Source organism: Micropterus salmoides, unplaced genomic scaffold (genome assembly GCF_014851395.1).
Source record: "Micropterus salmoides isolate LMB-PRFRI ecotype aquatic unplaced genomic scaffold, ASM1485139v1 Ms_hic_scaffold_22, whole genome shotgun sequence".
Taxonomy (NCBI): Eukaryota; Metazoa; Chordata; class Actinopteri; order Centrarchiformes; family Centrarchidae; genus Micropterus; species Micropterus salmoides.
Window position 1 is genome coordinate 894,569 of NW_024041373.1, and position 16,270 is coordinate 910,838.

The window sequence follows — 16,270 nt, forward strand, 5'->3', positions numbered from 1 at the left end:
GAAACGATGACCTTTGTTTAATAAAAAGAAACCAACGGTTGGTTATACCTAACTGGTAAACCACAACTAAGCTTTATCATCTACCCAAATATACCCCATGCTACATCCTTCATTGTCTTCTTTATTTTATCTAACCTTGAGTAATTTATGGGATTAGGCTTAGGTATTGGTTGTGTTTTGGTGTTTGAATTGTATGTAATTTTCTTAAATGATAAATTATTTAATGTGTTTTAAAATGTGCTCCATCCAACTTCAAAGTATTTTATGCTTATTGAGTGTTAGCTTCTCAAAAATCAATAAAAAGACTGAACTCCAATTGTATTTTCCTGGATTTAATTAAATTAAGATGAAATTATATTCACATATCTTTTCAAACACATTTGAAAAATTGAGGACAATGGAAATATGGGTACACATTTCAGGATCATCTTTGAAATATGGGATTACTTGGTCATGTAGTTTCTGTGGTACGTTATGCTTCTTAAAAAATAACATCAAAATCAAAAAACAAACAAAAGTAAAATAAAAAATCACAGCTGCATGCTGTTTTCAGTGAGTAAATGACTATAATTAATAAATGGTACAGTAATCAATAATAAATGATATACATGTTTAAATAGATTCATTTTAAAGATTCATAGTTGATTAAATAAATACATTGAAAATGTCTCTTTATTTTTCACCTCCACACTTTTCATATTTATCACTTTTCTCTTCATGCACAAATCTATTCCCATTTTGCCCATGCAGCATTCCCAACTTTTTTGTTGGATGTAAGCTAATATTAATGATATGAACACTTATTTTTAACTCATTGTATAATAATATATGTATATGATTTTGTCTTTGTGTTATCTGATAGCTCGTTGATGACATGTGTCTGCAGGGGGGTTATTGACAGTACTAGACAGAAATCTGTCACATTTAAATACTGGGGGTTTTGAAGCCACAGTAGAAAACTAGTAATCAGAATATTATAATGTGTCAGTGGGGAATTTTTCACCCTGTCAATGGTACAGATGTATTTACCATTCTACATTATAGGCAGATGACATTCAAATGGGGAAATGGTCAAAAGCTTCTGAATGTAAATTTGTGTACATCTGAACCAAGAGGAAGAGCCTCAACCTCCCTCACTGAAAACCAACAGTGAGGATTCACCATCTATACCCCCCCAATCCCCATCTAGGTCACCCTTATCTCCAGACACATTTTCTCCCCTCTCCTCCCTGTTGGACTTCACTGATCACATGGAAGACCTGGTTAGAGCTGGGACCAAATTTACTCCCCGCACCTTCCCTCGCTCTACTCCCGTTCTCTCTACCCTAAACCCCCCTCACCGTCCACCTCCACCACTGGCTCTAAGTCCTCCAGGTTTGACACGTGTCACAAATACAGCGCCCAACCCGCTCCGCAATGGCGAAAAAGCCCAGTAAGCTCTGTCTAATATGTGCTGGGTCCAGGCTACAAGGAAAATAGCACTCATGACTCTTCCCAGGAGAAGACGGGGCCCAATGTGCTGGTGGTCTTCTCCATCCCTGTCTTGATAGGTAACAGAAAAAGCATGGTGAATGTGTTAAGAAACAGGAAGCACTCAACATATCCTGCAAATTTAGTATTAATTCCTCGTCAGCCGCAGCCTGTCGAAAAAAGTGGGCCAGATAATGTTTTTAACACACTAAAATTTAGCTTTGTTAAATGTTAGGTCTTTGGAAGAAAAAAACATTTTTAATCAATGATTTTATAATCACTCACAATCTTAATTTCATGTTTTTAACTGAAACTTGGTTGGACCAAGATAACAGTGCAGCTGTCCTTATCGAGTCTACCCCTCCCAGCTTCAGTTTCATGAGTGAAGCTAAAGTGCATAAGAGAGGAGGTGGAGTTGCCATTTTGTTTAATGACTCCCTCCAATGCAAAAAGATGTCTTATGGGAATGTTGCTTCTTTTGAACATGTGGCTCTTCAGCTGAATTCCTCTTCTCAAGCTATTTTTCTAAATATCTACAGGCCCCCTAAATACTGTGCAAACTTTTTGATGACTTTGCTGAACTACTGTCTATAACCTGTTTGGACCTTGACTAACAAATCCTCAGGACAGAGGGACTAAAGAGGGACTGTGTTGTGTTCTTGATAATTATGGACTGACTCAACGTGACGGAGCCCACACACAGGCACACTTTGGACTTAGTCATCTCCAAGGGTCTGAACATTTCCAAGGTTGTGGTGACTGATGTTGCTCTCTCTGATCATTCCTGTGTTTTCTTTGAGAGTGCTATCTGCACACAAATGTTCAGAGGTAATCATAAGACGGCATATCACTGAAAACACTAGTGAAAAATTTATTCAGTGAATGAGCTTGTAGATAATTTCATTTCTAAAATTACAAATGTTATTGATGCCATTGCACCAGCCAAGGTGAAGGTGGTCTCTGGTAAGAGAAGATCTCCATGGAGAAATGCCACGCTGATAAGAATAGAAAAAGAGTGTCGAAAAGCTGAACGCAGGTGGCGGAAAACAAATCTCCAGGTTCATTATGACATCTATAAAGAGAGACTTCGCATTTATAATTTAGAACTGAGAAATGCAAGGCGGCCCTTCTTCTCTGACATCATCACCAAAAACACTAATAATGCACGTGCCCGTGCACGTGCTACTGTTGACAGGCTAACCAACCCTCCTGTGTCTGTAGCCTCTGAACCTCTATCCACCAGGGCCTGCAATGAATTTGCCACCTTCTTCACAGACAAAATTCAAACAACTTAACTTAAACACAATTCATATAGCATGAGACAATTTGATTCTATTAACCATAAAAACCTGGAGGACATAATACAACATCTGAATGTTGCCTTGATATTCTGCCAACAGGTTTTTTCAAAAATGTTTCTAAATGCATGGCCTCAGATCTACTACAAATTGTCAACATGTCTCTCCTCTCAGGTTTTTTCCCACAGGCCCTGAAAACTGCAGTCATTAAGCCACTCTTAAAAAAGAGCAATTTAAAATCAAATTTTTAAAATCAATGAAAAGGCTGTTTTTCAACAGCTTAGTGCTTTCTTGGCACTAAATAACTGTTTTGATGTCTTCCAGTCAGGTTTTCGACCACACCACAGCACTGAGACGGCTCTTGTTAAGGTCTTCAGTGACATCCATTTAAACACTGACAGTGGCAGACCTTCAGTCGACATGGTCGACCACAACATATTGTTTTATCATATTTTACTGATAAAAACATGCATCATATGAATTAATTAAACATGTTTGTTTGTTTGTTTGTTTGTTTGTTTACTTTATTTATACCCGTAGGTAAATTTGTTTTACAGTGCAATGACATTCTATGGCATCCAGTACAAAAAACAACACACAACACAGAACATCACACTACACATAAGGACAGATAAAATAAATAAATAAAATAAAAAATTCATTAATTACATGTGGCAGTTAACTGATCAGGTTGTTTCTTAATTAAACAAGCATTTAACACTTTCACATGCTTTACAAAAAGTACATTGATTACTGATTCTGCAGTATGAACACTATGAATTCATCCCAGATCATCATCATCCTACCTACTTATCAGGCTGTTTGGCAGACCCAAACCATCAAATCCAAGCCGACACATAAAAAGCTAATTTTGAGCATAAAAGGCAGTTGTTGTTTTTTTTACACACAATCAAAATTTTGTTGGAAAAATCAACTGCATTAACATCATGTACCAACAAAAATCTATGATATTATATGTACAGTAAAAAAAACCAAATACATACCTTTATACAGTAACTACATGAGCCAACAATTTAACAGGTAAATTGTTTTACTTGTAAGTTATGCCAGAGTCAAATAACTTCAATTCTGAATATTTAGCAGTATAAGTTTAGTTGTGCCTTATATATTTCTGAAGCTACATGTCTTCCTTTAATTCATAATATATCTAAGTTGGTGAATTGAAGATTGAGTATGAAGCTAATTTATTGGAGATATGCAGTGATCACATCTGGGCATGGTCAGAATCAGAATCAGCTTTATTGCCAAGTATGTGTGCACATACGAGGAATTTGACTCTGGATTGTACATTGCTCACGATGTCCTTACTCATACAAAAATACAAAATCACAATAATAAAAATAAAATATAATCAGACAGACTTCAGTGTAGACAACACAAATGTCACATTACGAACAAAATCAATATAGACATATTGAGAAATAGTGCAGTGAGCAGAGTGCAAAGGATGCAGGAGTATGTACATGTCGGAGGTTGATGTGATATACAGGTACATATACATGCATACATGTACACATGTACACATGTACACAGTGCAATGAAGCACAGTGCAAAGGATGGTGGAATAAATAGGTATAAGTATTTTGTGCAGGAGTAATGACTTGAGGTAGGTGGATTTGGTATACAGTATCTACAATATGACAATATAACAGTATGAACAGCACGGTGTTGACCTCATTATCACAACAAGCTGTAGTACTCTGCTAAATGTGACACGGGCCACATTTCAAAGGAAGATGAGAACAACATGTTCATTTACTGTAAGTTTAGTCTGATAAACTGCATGAAGCAGCCCTTAATCCTTAACTTACCTTATGACACATGGTTAAAGACGTAGAGACCTACAAAGAGCATGAATGAAAGTTTCAGAGCTGTTAGATGACGGCCTCAAAGTGCTGCAGAGCTTCCTGTTTTACTGCTTTATAAATGTAAGTCGTTACAACCCACCTCTGCTGATACGATTTCCAATAAGACACCTTACTGTCGGCAACAGGAAGCAGGGTTTTTGACTCTGCTGTGGGAGAACTGGCAGCTGGTTCACTGTAATGGCTTCAACAAATATAAATAAAATATGTTTTTATTAGTTTTTAGCTGTAAGTTGATGTTTAGCTGTATCTCATCCACCTCTGACATGTACATAATAATGATAATAATAATTTTACTCCTGCATCCTTTGTACTCTGCTCATTGCACTATTGTCTCAATTGGTCTTGTTTTTGTTTATAGTGTGTATATGTGTTCTCTATACTGTAGCCTGTGTCTGATTTTATTATTGTAAATTTGTATGAGTAAGCACATTGTGAGCAATGCTGAGTCAAATTCATTGTACCAGAAATGTGAGATGATCAGGCTGTCTGAGGGACCGGGGAGAAAAAAACTAAAAGGGCACCAGCTTCACATGGTGGGGCAACAGGATGCAGAAACTGAACAATTTGGCATTCATTTTCGGTGAAGCCTAGGATAAACGATCGGTATTCTCAAATCATTTCTAATTTCTGGACTATTTTGGGGGCTGGGCAAGTGCCAGAATTTTAAGACTGTCTAAAAAACTGACCATAGCTGTCCCATGACCTTAGCAAGACTCAGGAGGTCGCTAATGGAAAGTTGAATGACAGTTTCTCGATTTACAACAGGCCTGCAAGAACTCCCAGAGCATGAACAGCAAAGGTTGAGAGCCTACTCTAACAACCAAAGACAGTTTAGTTAATCACAACTTCCTTGGCCTGATGTTGCCTAGGATTTTTTTTCCTAGGAAATTTTATATCTGAGCTACAAATACTGAAGTAGTAGTCGTAGAAGGTGGAACTAGTTTCAGGGGTTAAGTCCAGTAGTTAGGTGATGGCCCTTCTCCAAATAAATAAATGCCACGCAGAGACTTTGAAAGAGTAATCCATGCATTTATAACATCTCGTCTAGACTACTGTAATTCATTGAATGTTGGAGTGTATCAGTCATCTCTCCATTGGTTACAGTTAGTCCAGAATGCAGCTGCTCGACTTCTGAAAAAGCAGGAGCACATTACTCCAGTTTTAGCCTTGCTCCGCTGGCTTCCTGTGCACTTTAGGACTGATTTGACTGAAGATTTTATTGCTTGTTTTTAAAACCTTAAATGGGTTGGCACCTTCTTATGTATCAGAACTTTTACATGTACACACTCCTGTCAGGGCACTGAAGTCATCCAATCAGAAGCTCCTCCATGTCCCGACATCCAGGTTAAAAACTAAAGGTGACCGGGCCTTTTCAGTGGCTGCTCCTAATCTTTGGAATCCTTCAAATTCTTGCTGAAGACCCATCTCTCTTCACTGGCCTTCAAACAATTCAATTTCAATTCAGTTTTATTTATATAGCACCAAATCACAACAACAGTTATCTCACAGCGCTTTTCATAAAAGAGCAGGTCTAGACCGTACTCTGTGATGATATTTACAGAAGCCCAACAGTTCCCACCAAGAGCAGCACTAGGAGACAGAGGCAAGGAAAAACTTCCTTTTAAGAGGCAGAAACCTCGAGCAGAACCATGGCTCAGGGTGGGCGGCCATCTGCCTCGACCGGTTGGGGTGAAGGAGAGAGGGAGAGAGAGAGAGAGAGAGGGGGAGAGGGCAAGAGAGGAACAGAGAGAAAAAGAGAGGGATGGAAGGAGAGAGAGAGGGGAGGGAGGCAGCCTACACAATATACACACAGAGGTACAGACAGTGAAGGTGATGTTGCTATAGACTAAATGAAAAATGGTACAGATATTTATAGTAGTGTTAATGGTAACCATCGTAATGTTAATGATTATAATAACAATAATAACAATAAGACTAGCAACAATAGTCGTTGCAGCAGAGGGTGTCGAGCAGGAACATGGGGGCAGCAGGTGACCCGCAACCACAGATCCAGACTCCACAGCTCCAGAGCCAGAAACACCTGCAGGAAGTGATAGGAGAGAGGAGAGGGACGAGAAAGCACAAGACTACCAGAAAGGGGAGAAGTTGTGTTAGTAACATGCATTAATGGGATGAGGTTGCATACAGAGGGAGAGAAAGTAGAGGAGAGAGGAGCTCAGTGCATCATGGGAAATCCCCCGGCAGTCTAGGCCTATAGCAGCATAACTAAGGGATGGTTCAGGACTACCTGAGCCAGCCCTAACTATAAGCTTTATCAAAGAGGAAAGTCTTAAGCCTACTCTTAAATGTGGAGATGGTGTCTGCCTCCTGAACCCAAACTGGAACCTGGTTCCACAGGAGAGGAGCTTGATAGCTGAACGCTCTGGCTCCTAGTCTACTTTTGGAGACTCTAGGAACCACAGTAACCCTGCATTCTGGGAGCACAGTGCTCTGGTGGGGTAGTAAGGTGCTATGAGCTCTTTAAGATAAGATGGTGCCTGACCATTGAGAGCTTTGTAGGTAAGAAGAATGATTTCAAATTCTATTCTGGATTTTACTGGAAGCCAATGCAAAGAAGCTAAAACAGGAGAAATGTGATCTCTTTTCTTGTTTCCTGTCAGAACACGTGCTGCAGCATTCTGGATCAGCGGAAGAGTCTTAACGGACTTTTTTGAGCAGCCTGATAATAAGGAATTGCAGTAATCCAGCCTAGAAGTAACAAATGCATGGACTAGTTTTTCTGCATCATTTTTAGACAGGATGTTCCTGATTTTTGCATTTGCATTTGATTTGAGCATTGACATTACTGACCTTTTCTGCTGTTTTTGTCGTGTAGCTATATTTGTTGTGCATTCTGAACCTGGAAAGCACTCCCACTAGGGTTGTTTTTAAATGTGCTATAGAACTAAACATGAACTATATCAGCAGTCAAAAAGAGACAGCTGAACCACGTGATCATCTGTCTAACCTCGAATCCATTTTGTTCCATGTATTCAAAGTTTGACTTAATATCTATCCTCTGCAATATGCACTCTTAGGTATTTGTGTATGGCATTTGACCGTGACGTTGGTTTTGATGGGGAGAAGAAGTGATGCAACGTTAGTAAAAATCGGAGCGGAAGTGTGGGCGGAGCGAAGCAGACGACACGGCAAGATGGCGGCGACCATGAAGAACGTGGAAGAAATTCGGAATCGAGTAATACTGGGGGAATATGGTGTGAAGAATGTAAGTCCGTTTTTAACAGTGGCTTCATGTTAATATCACTCCATAGTTTTAACGTTCAGGGTCCCTCTGAGCTGCCGGACTGTCCCGCATGTGATCTCTTTACTCACCGTGCCTCCACAAACTGCAGCGTTCTGACGCTTCATCTGTTATACAGAATAACGGGGGGTTAAAAATTTAAACTTGGAGCATTTGTTCACAGTTTATCATGTTAAACCCTGTATAATATTACTCTAATATTCCTATCATATCCCTGTCTGGATTTGGAGATTATATGGTAGCCTACAGTTTAGTAATTTACTATGAGCTGAAAATAACTTACTGTACTGAAAGCACCTCATTCTGTAATATCACTTTAAAATATTCATCTAGTAACTTATCATTTTGATCTGTTGAAATCATAGTGGATGTCAGTATAATAAATTCTAGTGACTGGCTCCACACCAACATCACTTCAGTACCAAGGAGAGTGTGAGCCACAGACCTGAGTTTGTCAGATAAAACAATAAATGCCACGCTCACTGTCAACTATTTGACCACAATTGGATTTTATGAAGAAAATCAGCAGTATTGTCGGCTCATCCCTTACATTAAGATTAGCTGAAAGGTTCCCGCCACAAATCCACTACACTAAACTATCAACATCTCTGTTAGTGTCACTTTCACAAACACAGAGAAACTTTACTTACCTAGTTCTGTTTGTTTCTCAGTGACAGCTGCTTCAACTCCAAGATGATGATTTATTTAGTTTACTCCAAGCAACAAACTAATTGCAAGTTAATACCCAGCTGTAGATGTCCATCCTCCTGTGTCTCATATTCACAAACCTAAAAATGATTCTGAATAAATCTGAACAAAACGCGTCTGTGCACCAGATTCTTTTATTCCATTTTGCAGTAGGCTGGCTGTTAGCAGCCAAGGACCTTATTTTTCTTATTTATTGACTGATTATTTGTGTTTTTTTAGGTTCACACAACAGATTTCCCAGGAAACTACCCTGGCTATGATGACACATGGGATATGCAGAAATTTCAAAAGGTAAATGTCATTTTAGATCTGAAAGTGGCGGTTAGCGATACCTGAAGTACATTGGATCTGTCTGTAAATCTATTATTTTACATTTGTTCACGCTGTCTCACACTTTCAGAAACGCCTGCCATGTGCCTATGTGTTTGTGTTTTCTTTTGTCAGGAAAAGATCCATTTCTAAACCCCAAAGTATTCTAGTTTTTCTTATTACCCTCCTTGTTCTCCCTCATTTCTGATCCTCTGTCTGTGGAGTCAGATTCAGAACCTTTACTTTGCTACATGGGCTTTGTTTGGAGAACGTTCAACTACATTCAAACATTTATTCTTTATCTTCATTCTTAATTAAGAAGTATTTATTCTTCAAACTACTTTTATGTGGTTAAGGATCAGGTTGTAAAGCCAGCTAACGTATGTAGTTATTTAAGAGTATTTGATGCATTTGAACAAAAATCTGTACAAACTAGAGTAGGAGGATGACACAGACCTTTTCTATATTTCCAGTATTTCAGCTCACCTGCATCAAGAGCAAACAGAAGTCATGGGTTAGAGAGCACTTTATGTCACATAACTCAGATTACATTTTTACTTAACATGTAGAAAGATTCACATATAATTGATTCAAGCTTAAACATTATTTCACATCTTATACTCATACAGAAATAACGAAGTTACTACTTTCAGTTTATTTTCAGTCAGACTGAGTTGAAAGTACAGTGAGTGTTTTGAACTAATGACCGATGTATGATTACACTACTCTGTTTGCAGAACTTCAGAATTGACATAGTGCATCTGGATGAGAACAGTATGGAGTTTGACATGGTGGGGATAGATGCAGCCATCGCCAACGCCGTCAGAAGGATCTTACTAGCAGAGGTGGGATTCCCATTCTGTCAGGTTCAGCCATCTGTGTCATTAGCGTCTCATATTGTTGACATAAGATGATGTTTTCTGCCTGTGAAAGTTCTTTATACTACTTTTTCTTCACAGTAAGTAAGAGAGAAAGTTTGACGTTTTTCATTTTATGCAAATATATTGTTTTTGCTTGTAGGTGCCTACCATGGCTATAGAGAAGGTGTTTATCTATAACAACACATCCATCGTCCAGGATGAAGTCCTGGCCCACAGATTAGGCCTCATCCCCATCAAAGCTGACCCTCGCCTGTTTGAGTACAGGAACACTGGTAAAACAACACCGTGAAGCACTCACACACATGGCAGTAGACCGCAAAGCTCCCATTTTACTCTGATGCGTCAGCTAACAGCATCTCAGTAGGTTTGGGGTTGGATTGCATTTTGTTCAATTATAATGCCATATTGGATCTGCCTATCAAATCTGAATCCCTTCTTATCCCCTGTGGAGTAACACTGACAAGTAACTAAGGATTTATAACAACCTAAAATCAAAGATTCAGTTTAAATCTGTAATCAGCTTTGTTAGCTGAGAATGCAGAAACCCATTTCTTTTCTCAGTCTAATCAACGTTAACAACCTGAAGCTCCAACCTGAAAATGAGCAGCATATGTATATAGATCAAAGAAATAACAGCGGTAACCTACCTTGAATTGATACGCTTGACGTATATTAATATAATATACATTAAGGTTTACGTGATCAGCTGGTCGTTTCATGGGAGACTCATCCCTCAGTGTAAAAATGCACAGTATACTCTCAGTCATTTTCAATTTTATTTCAGGTCTTTCAAAATATGTACATCAACAGTGCATGATACATTTTATTTTTCCAACCAGCCCATACCTCTATCCAGACCACTTAGAAATGATCCCAAAATCTTAAATGTTTCACCAGAGCCAGTTCTATAATAGCAATTTTTTGTTATGTGTGTCCTCCTGTTATGAGCAGGCAGACAAGCACACTTTGAGGATGAGTCTTTTGGCCATGATGGCCCAAATATAAGAGTTTTTCTCTACATTGAAAGGTAGAAGAAGCACATCTTAGGGGCATAAAATAAAGCTGAACCAGCACATCTCTGTTGCCACCTCAGCCAACATTTAAAGGTATAAGATTAACAAAGCTGTTGCTTTTGCACTTCATTGAAGCTAAATTATGCTTACACTGTAAACTCCAAACTAAAGGTGCCATATGTGTGGACGTCCATCAAATTGAAAAATTCTAATATCTTATGCATAAATATTATACATATTGCTTTCAAGCCTGGCCTCACAGTCCGTGGGTGCAAACTGAGTTTGTACCCATCAGTGAACGCAGTAGAGTTGAATGTATTCTGTTATGCTTTGTTTATTCCAGGCGAAGAGTCTGCAGAGGAAGAAGGTTCAGAAATAGACACAATTCAACTGCAGCTGAAGATTAAATGCAGCAGGAACCCCAAAGCCAGCAAAGACTCCTCTGACCCACGAGAGCTGTATCTGAACCACATGGGTAGGTCTCAGATGACACCAAATGTAGGCCTGCTGGTATTGTTTGCAGATACAGACGTAGGGGACTTTCACACCTACCTGGTTTGGTCCGGACTTTTCAGTTTAAACCGAACAAAAATTACAGTTGTGAAACCACCACTGGACCACGGTTCGGACGAAATATGGTCCGACGAAAAAAGGTAGTCTCGTTCTGGATCAAACTGTTTCTAGTGTGAAAGCATTTTTTGGATGGTTCAGACTTTCAGACCATCTAAAGGAAGTTCGTCAGCTCCTGTGTAAACCGGAAATGAAACAAATACACAGAGAAATGCACTGAAATAAGGACACAATTATAAATCTCCTGTGACAGCTCATCTTTTGAAACCGACGGCCACTATGAAAGCAGGCTGCCACTCTCATCTTTAGTCTATCCTCAAACGGAGGTGCTGAAGGATTGCTTGCTGTCTTCTCCTTTCCTGCCGGCGATGATATAACATTCGCACGACGATTAAGTTTATTTGGCAAATTTGAACTAGCCTCAAGTTACGTTGGTGCTGCAGGTAGTAATGCCATAATAATAATATAGTGGCAATGATATGCATCTGTTCTTCCCTCATTCATTCATTCTTGCTAATTGCGTGTGAAACCAAACCAAAGCTAACCGAATGTATCAAAACCTTAACTTTGGTTTGAGCCTTTGTGCAGACTTTCGGATATGAAAGCCCTGAAATAGCAGCTCGCCTGTGACCAGGACATACACACACGAGTGACAGTTGAAAATAATCAGTTAAGGGAAGGGAAGGCACGGATATTTAAGTAAGAAATAATATCCATGTGTAAAATCAAACGTTCATGTTAACATGGCATTGTTGTTTTCTCTTCTGTGCTGTCTCGTCTCAGTTTATTCCCGGGACATAAAGTGGGTTCCCATTGGGAACCAGGCAGACGTGTTTGCAGACTCCAGCATCGGACCAGTACATGATGACATCCTGATAGCTCAGCTCCGACCGGGACAGGAGCTGGACATTGTCATGCACTGTGTCAAAGGAATTGGTAGGAGCTTTTAAGTGTCTGGATCAGAGCCTAGCCAGCTCAGTGCAGAGGGTACAAATATGGGAAAGGAACAAGGTCATTTTAAGTACATTTTTGGCAAGCAAGGTAGTGTGATCCAAAACATAGCTGGTTCAGCTTGTATCTGTGGCTAAACATAGGCAGAAACACTTGAACCGGCTTTGCGACCTAGACAGGAGCAAGATTAATTTGTAACAAATTTACTTTCGTACATAAATTTTTAACTGTTCACTGTCTCTGCATCACAGTAAGAATGAAGCGTTCAGGAGCAGGCTGTTTTGTGGGAGTTTTGTCACTTTGCAATCCTATTAAATGCACAAAAAAGATATATAACACAATAAAGGAAAGGGAAAAAGCAGAAAAATATATATTTTTTAAATATCTATGAAAGTTATATAACTAATTTCATTGGGAAACTTTTTTTACTTCATACTTCAACACAGCTTTCACACTACCTGTACTTGGAGCATGTAATCAGTCCAAACACCCCAATATTTTATAGTCAGCATTTTCTGCTGCCTAATGTAGCAGCGTGTGCTCCGTTCTCTGTTCAGGTAAGGACCATGCTAAGTTCTCTCCAGTGGCCACAGCCAGCTACCGCCTCCTCCCAGAGATCACCCTGCTGGAGCCAGTGGAAGGAGAGAAGGCAGAGCGTTTAAAGCGCTGCTTCTCACGAGGAGTGATCGACCTGGAAGATGTCAACGGTAGGAAAGAACTAATCTGAAATACAAACTAAATGCAATAAGTGTTAGTCTGAGGACAGTATTCTGCAAGCGTGCATGCATAAAGTTAATTCCACACATTGCCCAGTTATACATATATTATAAGTATAAGTATATTAAGGGAGGGTCCAGTGACTTAGGAATTATAGAAAACAACAGGACAATAATCATGAACTCTCATTAGTTTAATCGTTTATATGACATCGATTTCTGCTATACAGACCAACGGTCTCCAAGCAAGAACAGAAAGATGTTAGAGAGCAGAGTTGTTGAAGCCTTTGAGTCTGCAGTGAGTCTCTACGTTCTGTAAATCTGTTGTCCTGTTTTGTCCACCTCAGGGAGAAAGGTTGCAAAAGTAGTGAACAGTCGCCTGGACACGTGCAGCAGGGAAGTCCTCCGACATGATGACCTGAAGAATGTGGTGAAACTCGGAAGGCTGCGAGACCATTTCATCTGTACGTTCGTATACCTTGTTCATTATAAATGCCAGTGCAAACTGCTTTAAAGACGGCTGCGGCTCAGGAGACAGAGCGGGTTGCCTGCTAATTGGAAGGTTGACGGTTCAATACCCGGTTCCTCCAGGCTGCATGTCAAGTATCCATGGGCAAGATACTGAACCCCACCAGTGTATGAAAGTGTGTGAATGGTGAATGCGAGGTAGTGTAAAAGCGCTTTGAGTGGTCGAAAAGGAGCATTTAAATGTAAACAATAATGACAGTCAGGGGTCACCTTAAAGGAATAGTTTGAAGTACACTTAATCTCCTTTTTGCCGAGAGTGAAGTGAGGATATTAGTACCACTCTCCATGAGACTGCTTAGCACAAAGACTAGAAACAGGGAAGCAGCTAGCCTGGCTCTGCCTGAAGAGAACAAAATCCCTCCCAGCACCTCTAAATATCACTAAAGAACATGTCATCTTGCATTTAATCCATACAAAGACCAAAGTGTAGAAAGGACAAATCTTTTATGTGGTGGTTATGTGCTGGACTATTTCTTGCCATGCTAACAGCAACTTCAGGAAGTCATTGCTCCCAAATGGTGTGGCTAGTTGTAAGATAGCTCTTTGAAATAACAGCTGGTGCTCTTAAAACCACAAATGACTTGTTTTCTACAACCTCACCGTCAACAAGATAAGAAGAAATCAATATTAATGTCTTCATATTTCTTTGGCTTGTTCCTTTTGTGGTGAAATAGGAATGTAAATGCATGTCCATACAACAGTTTTTATTACTTTAGTTATACTGTATATCAGTTGATGGGCTCTTTTCTCATACAGTTACTGTGGAGTCGACTGGCATCCTGCCTCCAGATGTCCTGGTCACAGAAGCCATCAAAGTCCTCATGACCAAGTGTCAGAGGTTTCTCAATGAACTGGACTCTACTGACATGGAGTGAAATAATGACTGAGCGTGCACAGACCCAGAGAGGCTCTGACACTGAAATATGCTACAGCTCTATTCGCTCTGTTGGAACTTGGCTGTATTGACACAACCAATTTTCAAAAAGTAGATTTTGTTATGGTTGCTTGTAAGTATGTATATACTGTTGTCTCTAGTATTTTGTATGTCGTTCTGGAGTTACTGCAGCTTAGTTTCCCTTAAATAAACATGCTGAATTTCATTAAAACATCACAAACAATATTCACATGGCTGCTTCTTTGTCTGCTGCCAACATTCTGTCAGATGTTCATACATTAAAGCACCACTAATACTGCACTTATTTATAAAAATATAATATTAATGCAGTGTATGACATACACTGGAGGCATGGACACAATTCCTTCACAAGATAGTCCCTCTTTTATATATAACCCCTTAATTTAATCACAACATCTCCATGAGATCCAGAGAGACCTGAGAACAGCAGGCAAAAAGAAACAAACACAGCCAGGCAGAACAAAAGGACATATAGCTTCAAAGGAAGCCACCAAAGTCGCGAAAGATATGAAGATTACAGTTTATATTCTATCATTTGGTCTCATGAAGATGGTGGTGGAGAGCATTGTCTTACACGCTGCTCCAAAATCTTCCATAGGGGTGAAACTGGGTTGAGATCTGTTTACTAAAGGCTCTAGCATTTTATTCACATCATTTTCAACTTTTCAGGTAGCCCCGCTGCACGGAGCATCTGTGTTTGATATTTCTCTACTCTTTCATTCAGCTTCTTCCTTTTAATTGGTGCTGTCTTTGTGTACAGTATTATACTCAGGGTTGGGGAGTAACAGATTACATGTAACGGCGTTATGTAATCAGGATACAAAAATAAAGTAACTGTATTCCATTACAGTACAGAAAAAAAGACGTAATCAGATTACAGGTACAGTTTGTAAAAACGGGGATTACACATACACGTAATGGCAGCTAGATAGCAGCAGTTAGCTGATTTGCTACAGCAACAAGTAACGTCTGGTAGTAGGACAGCAGAAACTTCTGTATCTCTTCCCAGAAGGCAGCAGGGTTTCTGTAAAAATCCACTGAGCAGCCAAAGCATCTTTGATACTCTCGTCTTTATTTGCGTATTTGGTGTTGAAGTAATCCAAAGCAAGTAATCAGGTTACATCAATTTTATTTTGTGGTATTTGGATTACGTTACTGATTACATTTTTTAACAAGTAATTTGTAATTGTACTGCATTACATTTTTAAAGTAATCCTCCCAACCCTGATTATACTGGATTTACTGCTTTAGAACCCACTTGGCATATCAGCTGTGCCGACATCTGCCGATATTTGTTCATCACAGATTTGGTATATCAGTGTATATGTTGGCTGCAGCACAGAAATGCTTGGCATATTTAAAGACAGTGACCTGACCTCGGAGGTAGCCCTGCAAATTATTTGTTTTTTCAGTTGTTGTTTTTTTAGCGCCAAATCATAACAGAAGTTATCTCATTGCACTTTTCATATAAAGCATGTCTCTCTATACTCTTTATGGTATCATGCTGACAATGACCAGATTGAAGGAAAGACACATCCAGTACCCACAATGATGCTTGATTTCATGCTTGATAACAGGCATACATCTAAGTAAAAACACATACTGCAACATGAACGATTGCATCTTTTAAAGCATTTGTGGCCTGGAAGCTACAACCCATGCAGATTTGTACTATATCTAGATGAATGAGACACAATATGAGTGACAAATTATTACCCAGAAGCCCAAGATCTGATATGATCATTTTTTGTGGTTTCTT

At 39.3% G+C, this 16,270-nt stretch overlaps 1 protein-coding gene across 1 annotated transcript; it reads left to right on the plus strand.

Annotated features, from left to right (window-relative positions):
• The first annotated feature begins 7,761 nt into the window (after positions 1-7,761).
• LOC119917525 (DNA-directed RNA polymerases I and III subunit RPAC1-like) lies at positions 7,762-14,715 on the plus strand. Its single transcript, XM_038737889.1, has 9 exons — positions 7,762-7,883; positions 8,847-8,918; positions 9,674-9,781; positions 9,957-10,089; positions 11,174-11,305; positions 12,184-12,336; positions 12,909-13,058; positions 13,415-13,531; positions 14,352-14,715. The coding sequence occupies exons 1-9, from the start codon at positions 7,812-7,814 to the stop codon at positions 14,468-14,470; spliced, it is 1,056 nt and encodes a 351-aa protein (XP_038593817.1). The 5' UTR covers positions 7,762-7,811; the 3' UTR covers positions 14,471-14,715.
• The last annotated feature ends 1,555 nt before the right edge of the window (positions 14,716-16,270 follow it).

Bases quoted from the DNA above. Each gene is read 5' to 3' on its own strand.
- LOC119917525 (XM_038737889.1), top strand. From the start codon at position 7,812: ATGGCGGCGACCATGAAGAACGTGGAAGAAATTCGGAATCGAGTAATA. The intron at 7,884-8,846 runs GTAAGTCCGTTT...GTGTTTTTTTAG, and splicing joins GGGAATATGGTGTGAAGAAT to GTTCACACAACAGATTTCCC. The intron at 10,090-11,173 runs GTAAAACAACAC...TGTTTATTCCAG, and splicing joins GTTTGAGTACAGGAACACTG to GCGAAGAGTCTGCAGAGGAA.